The 15,616-nt window shown below is 35.5% G+C and overlaps 4 protein-coding genes across 4 annotated transcripts; 3 read left to right on the forward strand and 1 right to left on the reverse strand.

Moving 5' to 3' along the window:
• Positions 1-835: 835 nt before the first annotated feature.
• Positions 836-1,739, forward strand: LOC144574917 (germin-like protein 3-8). The gene has a single exon (XM_078325023.1). It carries the CDS (start codon positions 893-895, stop codon positions 1,559-1,561), a length of 669 nt encoding a protein of 222 aa, XP_078181149.1. The 5' UTR covers positions 836-892; the 3' UTR covers positions 1,562-1,739.
• Positions 1,740-4,942: 3,203 nt separating this feature from the next.
• On the forward strand, positions 4,943-8,216 carry LOC144574817 (putative linoleate 9S-lipoxygenase 4). Its single transcript, XM_078324891.1, has 7 exons — positions 4,943-5,179; positions 5,356-5,694; positions 5,770-5,855; positions 5,961-6,068; positions 6,363-6,670; positions 6,809-7,072; positions 7,368-8,216. The coding sequence occupies exons 1-7, from the start codon at positions 4,957-4,959 to the stop codon at positions 8,134-8,136; spliced, it is 2,097 nt and encodes a 698-aa protein (XP_078181017.1). The 5' UTR covers positions 4,943-4,956; the 3' UTR covers positions 8,137-8,216.
• Positions 8,217-9,449: 1,233 nt separating this feature from the next.
• LOC144574878 (germin-like protein 3-7) lies at positions 9,450-10,320 on the reverse strand. Its single transcript, XM_078324971.1, has one exon. The coding sequence runs from the start codon at positions 10,291-10,293 to the stop codon at positions 9,625-9,627; it is 669 nt and encodes a 222-aa protein (XP_078181097.1). The 5' UTR covers positions 10,294-10,320; the 3' UTR covers positions 9,450-9,624.
• Positions 10,321-12,865: 2,545 nt separating this feature from the next.
• Positions 12,866-13,698, forward strand: LOC144574938 (germin-like protein 3-7). Its single transcript, XM_078325042.1, has one exon. The coding sequence runs from the start codon at positions 12,923-12,925 to the stop codon at positions 13,589-13,591; it is 669 nt and encodes a 222-aa protein (XP_078181168.1). The 5' UTR covers positions 12,866-12,922; the 3' UTR covers positions 13,592-13,698.
• Positions 13,699-15,616: the final 1,918 nt, after the last annotated feature.

A 15,616-nucleotide genomic window follows, 5' to 3' on the forward strand; every position in this document is an offset into this window, starting at 1 on the left:
TGAGAGCGAAGAACTTCAATTCTCAATCCCGTAAATATTTTATTGGTTTAGTAAAAATTTTAAAAATGACAAACTCTACTTTTCAATTAAAAAATCTCTGCAAAACAATTCATGAATATAGATAAAAGAATTAAAAAATTTTGTATGGACAGTTCGAGGACAAAGATATCTAGGCTTTGATAAAGTTGGTGATTTTCAAAAGTGATTTGATGGACGAATATATATGGAAAGATTCCACAAATATCACTGAACATGAATTTGATCATCCCAGGTACCTGACTTAAGCAAATTATAAACGAACGGTCCAAATTAATTCTTTTAACTTGGCACGAATCTCAAAACGGACTGCCTATAGTTTTTATAAGCACCGGATTGATTTCGGCCCAGTTGAGATTAATCTGGGCCGTCCATTTATAATTTGCTTGAGTCAGGTAGCTGGGAGGATACGGATTCACTAAACATTACCACATTATGAAAAAAAAAAATCCTCCCAACTAGTTTACCGTTTCCTTTTCTAATCCAGAAAGCTTCGTACCTCTCCTCGTTACGTTAGCTCTGTTCCGACTAAAAGGACTGGACTGATAACAATAAAATAACACACTACAAAAAGTCAAAGATAAGGACTAAGTCTACTAATTATCTGCTCCAAATTTTTTTATCAAAAGTTAGAAGTCAGCTTCTGGGGTTAATTAGTTATTACCAACTACATTACTTTAATTACTTTTCCTGTTCTATCGAACGATTCAAACACCAACTTTTCAATCGTTTTTGAACGATTCCTCGCATCACTCCCTATAAAAGAACCAACCACGTACCTAGCTAAAGCACTCATCACAATCCTTACAAGCACAATAATTAATTAAAACACACACAAAGAACACAAAAAGCAACAATGGCCCCATTAAGATCCATGTTGCTCCTTTCTCTCACTGTCTTCATCTTCACCTCATGCCGCGCCGACCCTGATCCTCTCCAAGATTTCTGTGTCGCGGACTTAAAATCCGACATCACTGTCAACGGTTTCCCTTGCAAACCGGCTTCTAATGTTGCCTCCAAGGATTTCTTCTTCAGCGGACTCGCCGTGTCAGGAAACACCAATAACATGTTTGGATCCAATATTACAGCAGGCAGTGTTCAGACCTTTCCTGGCTTGAATACGCTCGGTCTCTCCATGAACCGTGTTGACTTAGCTCCAGGTGGTGTCAACCCTCTCCATAGCCACCCCCGTGCTTCTGAAATTGGATTTGTTGTTCAAGGAGAAATGCTTGTTGGTTTCATCAGCACCGCGGATGTTTTCTATTCGAAAGTTGTGAAGGCTGGTGAGAGCTTCATTATCCCCCGAGGACTCATTCATTTCCAGTACAACACCGGGAAAGAAAATGGGGTGGCTATCACGGCTTTTAACAGCCAGTTGCCGGGAGTTGTGTTGGCTCCGTTAACCTTGTTCGGGTCAAAACCATCAATTCCAATTGATGTTCTGACAAAGACGTTCCAGGTCGATGCGTCAGTCATCCAGCTTCTGATGTCCAAGTTTGGACAAGCAACTTCACCTTATAACTAATAAATTAATTAATTATCATTTGCCTCGCTCCATGTGTATTCTAGCGCTTGATTAATTTTGAGCTATTCGTTATAGATTATATATTCATTGTGTAAATGATTGTTGGATATTGCATACAGTTGATTGAATAAAAACACCCTTGGTACGTACCGGGGTTTGTTTAATTATGAATTAGTAATTTAACCAAAACTTATTTTGTGATAATTGTTGATTATTGATAAGTCAAACTTCTATTCCTCTGCTTAAGCATATGACCAATGATGGTTTAAGCAGACATCAGACTACATGCCCTGCAGTAGTAGTCTATATAAATTATAAAAATACGGTCTTGAATGTTGGTTACTGAGATCAAGATTTCATATATAGTTTCACATATGGACTTTATTGATACCCATTTCAGCTCATGGACAAAGCTCTGTCATCGAGTCAAATGTCGGTTTCGCAGTTGTTTTCTTATTTACCTGTTCGCACTTAATTAGCCTCCTTTACGTTTTAATCTGCGCTAATTTCTTGGTAATTTTTATTAATCCAACTACCTCCTCGCTTTAGAAAATAGTCTTCCTAAATACCACATTTACACATCTTCTGGCTCTTTTATAGACAACTTTACCGGTGCTACTTATTTAAGGAGTTTTCATTTTTTTTTTTTTTTTTTTTTATGTTCTTTCTTTCTCCTGCCTACACAGAAACCCACGTTCGGAAAATAACGCTTCTTCCTCCTCCTAACTTAAATCAATGGTCCTCTGGCAATGTTCTTGTAAATACAACACCATATAGGAAGATTTGCACCGTAATGCTCAATTTTTTTACATCCATTTTGATAAGTACTATTCTATTGCTTCTCTTTGCGAATTTTCTAACAGCATATCTCTTTAGTTTCTTAATTTCGTCTAAATTTTTTTATTTCTTTTAGTTTCTGTTTGTACTATTTTTGGCCAGAAATTTTATTTGTTAGTATGTCGAACTTATTTTAATTATTATTTTTAATTATATCATGGAAATATTAATTTTTTAAATTTTGATTGTAAACCCTCAAGGAAAATCAGGGAAATTATTTTTAACAAATTTTGAAAATTAATTAACTAATAGGTTAATATGAGCCACTAATGTGAACTCAACTATTTTTCTACAAGATCACGTACTATTTTAATTGATGAGCTTGTATAGGAGTTTTACTGAATGAAGAGTAGAACTGGTATTTGAGTTTTACTGAACTCAAAGTATATATTTTAGCTTCTCTTTGTTTTGTTTTATTAAAAAAGGTCACAGTACAACTCAATATTTTTTAGATGCTATGTAGATCAAACATAATCTTTAAAATCTTGAACAATATGTATATATAATTCTCACAAACCTAAAATATCTAATGCGGAAGATGCAATTATAAACTTCTACTTTATGTATAAATAATTTCTTTGCGGAAGATGCAATCATAAACTTCAACTTTATGTATAAATAGTTTCTTCCCCTTAACACTTTATCTTAATGTTACAAATCTTTAAAATATAAATATTTGTGTGTATGTAATTACTTTTAATGAGCAGACATAAAACTTAATTATATTATTTTTGTTTATCTTTAATCCGGTATATTTGATTGCAAATGAACAAATTAAATTTAGTTTGCTATTAACATTGGATAATCAAAAAAATTGTAACTCTCAATTAAATGACACCTAGAGTTTCAAAATTTATTTTATGACCTTAAGACTAAAAATTCTCAAACATTTATATCCATTAGTTAGACTACTTAATAATAATTAATCTAACATGTTATTCTCGAAAATTAGAGCTAAAAGATTTTGGATCTTCTGTAGCCCGGCTACTTGGTGCAAAGAAATTCGTAACACGTAGTACTAATTACTACTAAGTACACGGGTTCTAATAAAATAAAATTGCATAATGTAATTAATAAATAAAATTACAAAACCTGCGTCTTTTAGATATTTTTAGCTTCTTTTATGAAATAAAATTAAACAACTGTAATTTATTGAGGGCTTCTAATTTTTTATTTTTTAGTTCCTAAATGTCTTAAGGGATGAGTTACGCGTTTGACCTCAAATTAAGAGAAATGGAATTCATTTATGGTAAAAGTAGTAGTGGAATATCTCTTCTTTTTTTTTTTCTTTTTTTTTCTGGACAGTATATATAGGTAACTGAGAAACTCAAACATTAATAAACCATATTAATAATTGTATTATCCAGTTAGTAGGGTCCTTCCATAATTGATTTTTTTTTAATATATAGACCAACATATTTTGTACAGCCGATTTTTTCTATTTAAGACATAAAACAAAATTTGAATACTACTCCACATTTTCTCTCAAAAAAAATTTAGATTTAGGAGAGCCGGAATTTAAAATTCAGGTGTATATAAATTTTCAGCTATAAAAAAAAGGAGAATTAAAAAAATAAGAACTATCCTAAGCTCCGAACTATTCAATAACCGCTATTTAAAATTTCAGCCTTTCATGGAATACTTTTAGGTTCCAGTTTTTTTTTTTTGATTACAAAACTAAAAAAAACAAATTAGGTCAAGAAATTAAATTCCGGTGCCCTCTTATTATAGGACTGGACAATCAAACGATGGTTTTATAAAAAGTTTGGTTGAATTTTTGAATTGCTTCGGTTTTTAGAATTTGGTTCTGTTTAGAATTTTAAAACCTGAAAAGATCGAACTGACCGAACTGACCAAATCGACCGAACTGTGTGATTGGACAAGCGCATTAATACAACCTATTTTTAACAATATCTGATTTGAACGTACAGACATGTGGGACTATATATAACTTTTAAACAATTTGATGGCCCTTCTCTTTTTTTGAAAGCTACATGGCAAAGTACCATTGAACAGTTTGTGTGTCTCTCTGTGTGTGTACATATACAGAGAGAGTCGAGTTGGTTTATATCAAAATATTTGTTTTTAGGCTGTGGAACAAACGTTTTGATTTTTATATTTTTAAAGTCTAAATAGTCGATCTAAACCGTTGAACATTCAATCTATAATAAAATGAGCTTGGAGACCAAATTTTAATTTTTTTTTAAATTTTTTACTATTTATTAAGTCAATTTTAAAATCATTATTTTCAATGATTCAATTTTTTCACTGTTTATTAAAATCAACGATTTTAAAACTCTCATAATATAAAAAAAATGTAAAGAAAACGATACATGATTAAAATAAAGAACAGTTTGTATTAAAATAAAGAAAACGATACATGGTTAAGTTTTTACATGGAAGAAAGAAGAAACAGCTAAAAGCAAAAGGCAAACAAAAACGCTCAACCTAAATCAATAAGCTGATCCTTATGGTTATTACTCGTAAATGAACTAAGATTTAATTAATCTATCTCAAAAAATATATATCAATTTTCACAGACATGTCTACCGAGCAAAATGCCACGGCCATTGTTGCCATATAGACAGCAAGAGCTAATCAATCTCAGAGGTGATGATGTTATAGGCCCTCTAAAAGAGAGCGATCGGGTCTATGGCTATGCAGTCTACAATGACCTAGGTGACCCTGACAAGGGTGATGATCATGTGCGCACAACTCTCGGTGGGCCAGAGCACCCCTATCCTCGCCGTGGCCGTACCGGTCGCCCCCCAACCAAAACAGGTTTGCTCATAACATGCCACCTATCTTACCTTATTTAGACGGGATCAATGAAAAATCAAACTCATCACCCAAGCATGTCAGTATACCATGAACTGCCCATTACCGAGAGAAGAGAACTAAAATTGCAAAATATGAACCAATTTTATTTTTAGATTATAAACTAACTTGTCATGCAGATCCAAAATGCGAAAGCAAGCAACCTGTACTGCATAGCCTAGACATATATGTGCCACGCGACGAACGATTTGGCCATCTGAAGTTGTCCGATTTCCTTGCATATAACTTAAAATTAATTGGTCAATCTATCTTCCCTACACTCAGTGCGATCTTTGACCTGACACCAAATGAGTTCGATTCGTTTAATGATACCTTCGACCTTTATGATGGGGGGTTATCCCTGCCTCACCCGCATATGCTAGAGAAAATGCGCCAGAGTATTCCATTTGAACTCTTCAAGGAAACGTTTCGACGTGAGGGACATGCCTTCCGACTTCCGACTCCACATGTGCTCAAAGGTACACAAGGGTAAATGAACAGAGGAGCTTCAATCTTTGTTACGAAATAATTCTAATTAATTGATGAATGAACAGAGGATAAATTTGCTTGGAGGTCAGACGAAGAATTTGGGCGTGAAATGATTGCTGGCGTGAACCCGGTCATCATTAGACGTCTCGAGGTACATCATTCTTATTCATATGTAGGAGTTTTTCTCTAAATGAATCTATAAAATTTAACTAATATAGTACTGTGAAAATAAGTCAAAACTTCATGATCTACACAGGAATTCCCCCCAACTAGCAACCTTGATCCAACAGTATATGGAAACCAGACGAGCACAATTAAGGAGGAGCACATTCTAAATAACCTTGATGGATTTACAGTGCTTAAGGTAAATAAATTAATAGAAGAGAGCCGAGCAATTTTAATTTTTTCGGGCATGCAATAGATGTGCGGCGTCTTTGAGATTAATTCAATAAATAGTCCGGGTCTCATTCTACCAGGTCAACCTGACTGGATTTGAGTTAGAGGGATATACTACCATTATTATAAGTACAAAACCAATAATTTTCTTTATGAATGTTAATTTTTGGTATATGATAAATTTCTTTTCTCGTACATGTAATTTGTTTTTATTTTTGGGTCTTTGCAACTTATTTATTGCCTTATGGGTGTTCTTTGACAGGCACTAAAGGAGAATAAGTTATACATACTCGACTATCATGATGCCATCATGCCTTACCTACCAAATATAAATGCATTGAAAGGAACCTTTATCTATGCCACCAGAACACTCTTGTTCCTGAAAGATGATGGCACAATCAAACTGCTTGCTATCGAGCTAAGCCTACCGCACTCCGATGGGTTGGAACATGGTGCAGTAAGCAAGGTGTACACACCGGCATCAGAGGGAGTTGACGGCTCTATTTGGCAGTTGGCCAAGGCCTATGTGGCAGCCAATGACTCTGGATATCACCAACTTATGAGCCATTGGTGTGTTTTTAAGTTCATGTTTTTTCAGTGATTACAATTACAATTTATTAATTTCATCATGACTTGGATTTACTATTAGATTTAATTAGAAACATATTACACTTAAAATAATCATGTTAAAAAAAAAAAAAAATTTAGGCTCAAGACCCATGCGGTGATAGAACCATTCATCATAGCCACAAATAGACAGTTGAGCGTCACTCATCCAATACACAAGCTCATGAGCCCACATTACCGTGACACAATGAACATCAATGCATTGGCACGCCAAGCCCTTATCAGTGCCGGTGGCATAGTCGAAAATTCTGTTTTTCCTCCGAAATATGCCCTCGCCATGTCGTCTGATGTATATAAGAGTTGGAAATTCACAGAGCAAGGCCTACCAGCTGATCTCATCAAGAGGTATGACATATGAAACCACTTTTAACATTACAAAGAAATACAACACCTAAGTTTAATAGAAATACATTCATAAATTTCTAAACTTCTTTATTTGAAACAATGATTTTATACAATTTTATTAACTAAATTGGGAATTAGTAAGGTTTTATAACTTGACAATTTTGATTGACATATATCAGTCGGCTATTATGAGAAGTTGAGAACGTGAATCCTATTGATCTAAATGACAACTATACAAATTAAACTTGTGTAAGATTGTATAATAACACAAATCCCAATAATATGTCTTTTGTAGAGGAGTTGCGGTTGAAGACCCTTCAAGCCCTTACAAGCTTCGCTTACTAATCAAGGACTATCCATATGCTGTTGATGGTCTTGCTGTATGGTCCGCGATTGAATCGTGGGTCAATGAGTACTGCTTTCTCTACTATCCGAGTGACTCGGCGGTGAAATCCGATACAAAGCTCCAAGCTTGGTGGAAGGAGATTCGTGAGGTTGGGCATGGCGACAAAAAAGACGAGGAATGGTGGCCCAAGATGCAAACAGTCGAGGAATTAACCAAGACATGCACCACCATAATTTGGGTCGCCTCAGCTCTACATGCAGCTGTTAATTTTGGGCAGTACCCATATGCCGGATACCTCCCGAATCGCCCGACCGTTACTCGTAAACCAATGCCTAAACCAGGAACAGATGCATATGAAGAATTGAAGAAAAATCCTGATAAGGTCTTTTTGAAGACTATATCAAGTCAGTTACAAACTATATTAGTAATATCCTTGATCGAGATCTTGTCTCGGCATTCGTCAGATGAAGTCTACCTCGGACAACGCGACACACCAGAATGGACATCTGATGAGAAGGCACTGGATGCTTTTGACAAGTTTAGTGAGAGACTGATTGGAATAGAGGAGAAGATCAAGGGTTTGAATGCAGATCCAACTTTGAAGAACCGAAATGGACCCGTAAATTTTCCGTATACATTATTATACCCAAATACTTCCGATAAGAGTAAAACTGGCGGGTTGGTTCCAAAGGGAATCCCAAATAGTGTGTCCATATGAGAGGTAATTTGTGTTTTTATTTATTTTCTTTTTATTAGTGGTTGTTTTATATTTGTTTGTGGTGTTGGTAAATAAAGGTTTGCTATATATGCAACCCGGTTTATTCAATTTGATTGTTTATTGCTGTGAAAGCTTATTGTGTAATATTAAAATTGTATTAGTGAAATTCTGAGATGATTTGTATTTTGTAGTATTCTATCGATCCTTGAAGAATCGAGGAGTCGAAAAAAAAATAGATTATTCTATCGTACATGTCATCAATAGATTACAGTGAAAAGAAAAAAAAATGACCATACTAATGATTTGTAGTATTCCAAGTAAAGATTTTTTTTCTTAATTAAGCGTCGGAAAAAGACTACTAGTAGTGTTCTGAATTTGCCTAAATAAGAAAACAACTGTGAAACAGACCTTCGGCTTGATTACTGGGCTTTGTCCATAAGCTCAAATTCGGATTCAGAATTAATCTAATATTGGGACATGAATAAGCCCGTGTGTGAAACTGTGAAATATTGATCTCAGTAATCAGCATTCAAGGCCGTATACAAGTACTGCAGTACATGCAGTCTGCTTAAACACGGGTCATATGCTAATGCTGGAGAATAGAAGTTCGAATTTTCAGTAATCGATAGTTGCAACAAAAATGGATGTTATGGAAGCAACGGAACGAGAAGATATTCTGCAATAAACTCATGCCTCCTACGTTGCTAGCTGACAAGATCTTACAGGAGGGAAACCTTTGGATGCAATACCGTAAGGGTGCTGCAACTAAAACTGGAATAGGGTAGCTGTGGGAGAAATGCTGAAAATTTTGAAAATTTTAAATTAGAAATTGAAAGTGGCAGTATAGTCATTAGGTTTTGCTTCAAGTATTGAAGGGTGCGATGTCGATGTTGGATACTAAAATGTAATCAGTACTTAGTAGCTACTATTAAGTTTTTCAAAAAAAAAAAAAAGATAGTTGCCACAAAAAATGTTTTGGCTAAAATACTAATTCACAAACAAACCCCAGTACGTACCAAGGGTGCTTTTATTCAACGAACTATTATGCTTACATCCAACAAACCTTTGGATGCAATACCGTAAGGGTGCTTCAACTAAAACTGGAATAGTGTAGCTGTGGGAGAAATGCTGAAAATTTTGAAAATTTTAAATTAGAAATTGAAAGTGGCAGTATAGTCATTAGGTTTTGCTTCAAGTATTGAAGGGTGCGATGTCGATGTTGGATACTAAAATGTAATCAGTACTTAGTAGCTACTACTAAGTTTTTCAAAAAAAAAAAAAGATAGTTGCCACAAAAAATGTTTTGGCTAAAATACTAATTCACAAACAAACCCCAGTACGTACCAAGGGTGCTTTTATTCAACGAACTATTATGTTTACATCCAACAATCATTTACACAATGAATATATAATCTATAACGAATAGCTCAAAATTAATCAAGCGCTAGAATACACATCGAGCGAGGCAAATGATAATTAATTAATTTATTAGTTATAAGGTGAAGTTGCTTGTCCAAACTTGGACATCAGAAGCTGGATGACTGACGCGTCGACCTGGAAAGTCTTTGTGAGCACATCAATCGGAATTGCTGGTTTTGACCCGAACAAGGTTTGTGGAGCCAACACAACACCTGGCAACTGGCTGTTAAAAGCGGTGATAGCCACCCCATTTTCTTTCCCAGTGTTGTACTGGAAATGAATGAGTCCTCGGGGGATAATGAAGCTCTCACCAGCCTTCACAACTTTCGAATAGAAAACATCCGCGGTGCTGATGAAACCAACAAGCATTTCACCTTGAACAACGAATCCGATTTCAGAAGCACGGGGGTGGCTATGGAGAGGGTTGACACCACCTGGAGCTAAGTCAACACGGTTCATGGAGACACCAAGGGTGTTCAGGCCAGGAAAGCTTTGAACACTGCCTTGTGTCACATTGGATCCAAACATGTTATTTGTGTTTCCTGCGACAGCAAGTCCGCTGAAGAAGAAATCATTGGCGACAACATTAGAAGCTGGTTTGCAAGGGAAGCCGTTGACAGTGATGTCGGATTGTAAGTCAGCGACGCAAAAATCTTGAAGAGGATCAGGGTCGGCACGGCACAAGGTGAAGATGAAGACAGTGAGAGAAAGGAGCAACAGGGATCTTAAAGGGGCCATTGTTTTAGTTTGCTGGTAAGGTTTGGGATGAGTGCTCTAGGTACGTGGGTAGTCCTTTTATAGGGAGTGATGCGAGGAATCGTTCAAAAACGATTGAAAACTTAAGTGTTTGACTTGCTTAATCAAATAGGAAAATTAATTAAAGTCATGTAGTTGGTGATAGTGGTTTGCTAACGGGTTACCCGTGACCCGTTCCGGGTAACCCGTTAGGGGTAACGGGTAGGGCGGGTAGACGGGTAGGACGGGTACGGGTACAACCCGCAACGGGTAGACGGGTAGTTTTCCCAAAACCTCTACCCTACCCGTTTATTACCCGTACCCGTTGCGGGTTGACGGGTACGGGTACCCCGGGTACGGGCGGGTTTTTTTTTTTTTTTTTTTTCTTTTCTGTTTTTTTCTGAATTTTTATGCTTTGAGATTCGTGCCAAGTTAAAGGACATGGATGGATGGAGTTTAGATATAGGGGTCCGTTTTGAGATTCATGCCAAATTAAAATTGATGCCTCAGATCTCATTCTACTAAGTCAGGTATTGCACTGGATCTGAATTCTATAGGGGTGCCGCCAAAAAAATTTTGAAATTCAAATTTTGTAACGGGTACGGGTAGACGGGTACGGGTAGGCGGGTATAGGGGTACGGGTAGGAGGGTACGGGTTGGCGGGTAGACGGGTACGGGTACAATGGGTTTTTTTCAAAATAGGGGTGTCCGGTCCGTTTATTACCCGTACCCGTCTACCCGTCTACCCGTCTGTACCCGGGCAACGGGTACGGGTACCACGGGTAACGGGTACGGGTCGGGCAAAACGGGCTCAACCCGTTAGGGGTTTAGCAAACCTCTAGTTGGTGATGACTAATTAACCAGAAGTCGACTCTTCAATTTCATACAAATTGGGAGCAGATAATCAATAAAATATTTTGAAGATTAAAAATATTAATTACATTGATGACAGATAAATTAGAAATCAATTATATCAATAGAAAATTAAGTAGGGATCAATTAGTATTAATTAGTGTATAATAAATCTTGTAATATAAAAATATTTTAGTGGTCCTGTAAATCCTGTAGCATATAAATAAGAGCCGTGTAAGATATTGAAATCATATCATAAATCAATAAGATTAGTATTTTTTGTTCTCAAAATTCAACAAATTAAACCGGTCTAAAATGATAAGATCAGTAGACTTAGTCCTTTGCGTAATCTGACTTTTTGCACTATGTTAGCTGTCCAAATTTACTTCCTTTTTAGTCGGAACACAACTAACAAGGAGCTTACCGGAATTGAGGGTACACATTTTGACAAAGCAGTCTTTAATTTATACATAGCCAAGATAATAAAGTGAAAACTGTCCTGCTTTGTCTATCATGATCTCTGCATAAATTAAAAACTGTCTTGTCAAAATTTGTACCAAAATTGAAGTTATCCAATTAGTAGGGGGTGCATTTTTGGTCCATAATTTTTTTGACATAGTCTTATTTTAATTAAACCGAATCTAAATTATTTGATTAAAATTCACACAAACCGCACGTTTATATTTATGAAACGGTTTAGATTTGTACGATCCTAACTCGGTCTGTACAATTCTCAATACGGACATGACTCTGCCAAAGTCCTTTGCACACAACCACATCCCAAACTATGGTTTGGAATACTAGAACTACTGTGTGTATATTAAGCTCACCAAATGAGAGCGAAGAACTTCAATTCTCAATCCCGTAAATATTTTATTGGTTTAGTAAAAATTTTAAAAATAACAAACTCTACTTTTCAATTAAAAAATCTCTGCAAAACAATTCATGAATATAGATAAAAGAATCAAAATTTTTTGTATGGACAGTTCGAGGACAAAGATATCTAGGCTTTGATAAAGTTGGTGATTTTCAAAAGTGATTTGATGGACGAATATATATGGAAAGATTCCACAAATATCACTGAACATGAATTTGATCATCCCAGGTACCTGACTTAAGCAAATTATAAACGGACGGTCCAAATTAATTCTTTTAACTTGGCACGAATCTCAAAATGGACTGCCTATAGTTTTTAATTTTTTATAAGCACCGGATTGATTTCGGCCCAGTTGAGATTAATCTGGGCCTTCCATTTATAATTTGCTTGAGTCAGGTAGCTGGGAGGATACGGATTCACTAAACATTACCACATTATGAAAAAAAAATCCACCCAACTAGTTTACCGTTTCCTTTTCTAATCCTAGTATGTAGGCGTAATATCTTCAATTCCAATTCCAGAAAGCTTCGTACCTCTCCTCGTTACGTTAGCTCTGTTCCGACTAAAAGGAAGAGGTCTGGACTGATAACAATAAAATAACACACTAAAAAAAGTCAAAGCTAAGGACTAAGTCTACTAATTATCTGCTCCAATTTTTTTTATCGAAAGTCAGAAGTCGGCTTCTGGGGTTAATTAGTTATTACTTATTACCAACTACATTACTTTAATTACTTTTCCCGTTCTATCGAACGATTCAAACACCAACTTTTCAATCGTTTTTGAACGATTCCTCGCATCACTCCCTATAAAAGAACCAACCACGTACCTAGCTAAAGCACTCATCACAATCCTTACAAGCACAATAATTAATTAAAACACACACAAAGAACACAAAAAGCAACAATGGCCCCATTAAGATCCATGTTGCTCCTTTCTCTCACTGTCTTCATCTTCACCTCATGCCGCGCCGACCCTGATCCTCTCCAAGATTTCTGTGTCGCGGACTTAAAATCCGACATCACTGTCAACGGTTTCCCTTGCAAACCGGCTTCTAATGTTGCCTCCAAGGATTTCTTCTTCAGCGGACTCGCTGAGGCAGGAAACACCAATAACATGTTTGGATCCAATATTACAGCAGGCAGTGTTCAGACCTTTCCTGGCTTGAATACGCTCGGTCTCTCCATGAACCGTGTTGACTTAGCTCCAGGTGGTGTCAACCCTCTCCATAGCCACCCCCGTGCTTCTGAAATTGGATTTGTTGTTCAAGGAGAAATGCTTGTTGGTTTCATCAGCACCGCAGATGTTTACTATTCGAAAGTTGTGAAGGCTGGTGAGAGCTTCATTATCCCCCGAGGACTCATTCATTTCCAGTACAACACCGGGAAAGAAAATGGGGTGGCTATCACGGCTTTTAACAGCCAGTTGCCGGGAGTTGTGTTGGCTCCGTTAACCTTGTTCGGGTCAAAACCATCAATTCCAATTGATGTTCTGACAAAGACGTTCCAGGTCGATGCGTCAGTCATCCAGCTTCTGATGTCCAAGTTTGGACAAGCAACTTCACCTTATAACTAATAAATTAATTAATTATCATTTGCCTCGCTCCATGTGTATTCTAGCGCTTGATTAATTTTGAGCTATTCGTTATAGATTATATATTCATTGTGTAAATGATTGTTGGATATTGCATACAGTTGATTGAATAAAAACACCCTTCTATTCCTCTGCTTAAGCATTGTGTAACTTATTTTGTGTAACTTATTTTGTGATAATTGTTGATTATTGATAAGTCAAACTTCTATTCCTCTGCTTAAGCATATGACCAATGATTTAAGCAGACATCAGACTACATGCCCTGCAGTAGTGGTCTATATAAATTATAAAAATACGGTCTTGAATGTTGGTTACTGAGATCAAGATTTCATATATAGTTTCACATATGGGCTTTATTGATACCCATTTCAGCTCATGGACAAAGCTCTGTCATCGAGTCAAATGTCGGTTTCGCAGTTGTTTTCTTATTTACCTGTTCGCACTTAATTAGCCTCCTTTACGTTTTAATCTGCGCTAATTTTTTGGTAATTTTTATTAATCCAACTTCCTCCTCACTTTAGAAAATAGACTTCCTAAATACCACATTTACACATCTTCTGGCTCTTTTATAGACAACTTTACCGGTGCTACTTAATTAGGGAGTTTTCATTTTTTTTTTTAATGTTCTTTCTTTCTCCTGCCTACACAGAAACCCACGTTCGGAAAATAACGCTTCTTCCTCCTCCTAACTTAAATCAATGGTCCTCTGGCAATGTTCTTGTAAATACAACACCATATAGGAAGATTTGCATCGTAATGCTCAATTTTTTTACATCCATTTTGATAAGTACTATTTTATTGCTTCTCTTTGCGAATTTTCTAACAGCATATCACTTTAGTTTCTTAATTTCGTCTAAATTTTTTTATTTCTTTTAGTTTCTGTTTGTACTATTTTTGGCCAGAAATTTTATTTGTTACTATGTCGAACTTATTTTAATTATTATTTTTAATTATATCATGGAAATATTAATTTGATATTAATTTTTTAAATTTTGATTGTAAACCCTCAAGGAAAATTAGGGAAATTATTTTTAACAAATTTTGAAAATTAATTAACTAATAGGTTAATATGAGCCACTAATGTGAACTCAACTATTTTTCTACAAGCTCACGTACTATTTTAATTGATGAGCTTAAACTTATGTATAGGAGCTTTACTGAATGAAGAGTAGAACTGATATATGAGCTTCAGCTTACGAAATCATAAGCTTAACCTTAAATCTGCTGGAACATCTTTCAATTAGAAATTCAGACCGTTCAAATTAACCTATTTTATTAAAGATGTATTTACATGACATATTTGTTACTTTGTAAAATTAGTATAAACTCAAGTAGTCAAAAATTATGGCTAATAAAATTATTTTAATACATATTTATTTTTATCATTTTTTTATAGCTTGAATTTATAATAACAATAATAAAAAAAAATTGATATGTAAATACATATGAATCACTCATTATTTGATCAATTGAATGGTTTGAATTCATTTAAATTGATCTCATAATTTTCTAGTCTAAGTTGATAATGTTGGTTTAAATTTTCAGATTATTCGGATAATTAGAAATTAATTAAAATAAATCAAATTGAAATAGAGTTAGCCGGATCGTGCGAAGCACTTTCCTTAAGCGTATTCCGTCTCATCGTGCAAGATGGAACCGCAACCAAGATAATCCGGGGCTGTTACTCCTTAGGCACGCCATGGAAGCAACTAACGATAACTCCGCAATATCCAGCATTCGATCAGATTGATGTACATATATTTTGATAGAGTAGAAAAATATTGATTGGAAGTAAATTCAAAAAAGAGAATATATTTTCACTCATATGCAAACGGACAGAGGAAATGAAATCAGAGGGTATGAAAGTTTTTGTTTTTTTTTTTTTCTCTAATCACCAAGGATAGAAGAGATCACTAAATTTATAATATGGTGAATTAATCGGGGATTTTAAAGGGAGATTAATGAGGGTAATCAAATACTAAAGAAACGCATATGCCATGAAAAGTT

Source organism: Carex rostrata, chromosome 23 (assembly GCF_964058835.1).
Source record: "Carex rostrata chromosome 23, lpCarRost1.2, whole genome shotgun sequence".
Lineage (NCBI taxonomy): Eukaryota > Viridiplantae > Streptophyta > Magnoliopsida > Poales > Cyperaceae > Carex > Carex rostrata.

What these genes read in the sequence shown, in the direction of transcription:
- LOC144574817 (XM_078324891.1), top strand. Translation starts at nt 4,957, where the DNA reads ATGCCACGGCCATTGTTGCCATATAGACAGCAAGAGCTAATCAATCTC. An exon ending in GACTCCACATGTGCTCAAAG is followed by an intron (nt 5,695 to 5,769) that starts GTACACAAGGGT and finishes ATGAATGAACAG; the next exon opens with AGGATAAATTTGCTTGGAGG. An exon ending in CACCAACTTATGAGCCATTG is followed by an intron (nt 6,671 to 6,808) that starts GTGTGTTTTTAA and finishes AAAAAAATTTAG; the next exon opens with GCTCAAGACCCATGCGGTGA.
- LOC144574938 (XM_078325042.1), top strand. Translation starts at nt 12,923, where the DNA reads ATGGCCCCATTAAGATCCATGTTGCTCCTTTCTCTCACTGTCTTCATC.
- LOC144574917 (XM_078325023.1), top strand. Translation starts at nt 893, where the DNA reads ATGGCCCCATTAAGATCCATGTTGCTCCTTTCTCTCACTGTCTTCATC.
- LOC144574878 (XM_078324971.1), bottom strand. Translation starts at nt 10,293, where the DNA reads ATGGCCCCTTTAAGATCCCTGTTGCTCCTTTCTCTCACTGTCTTCATC.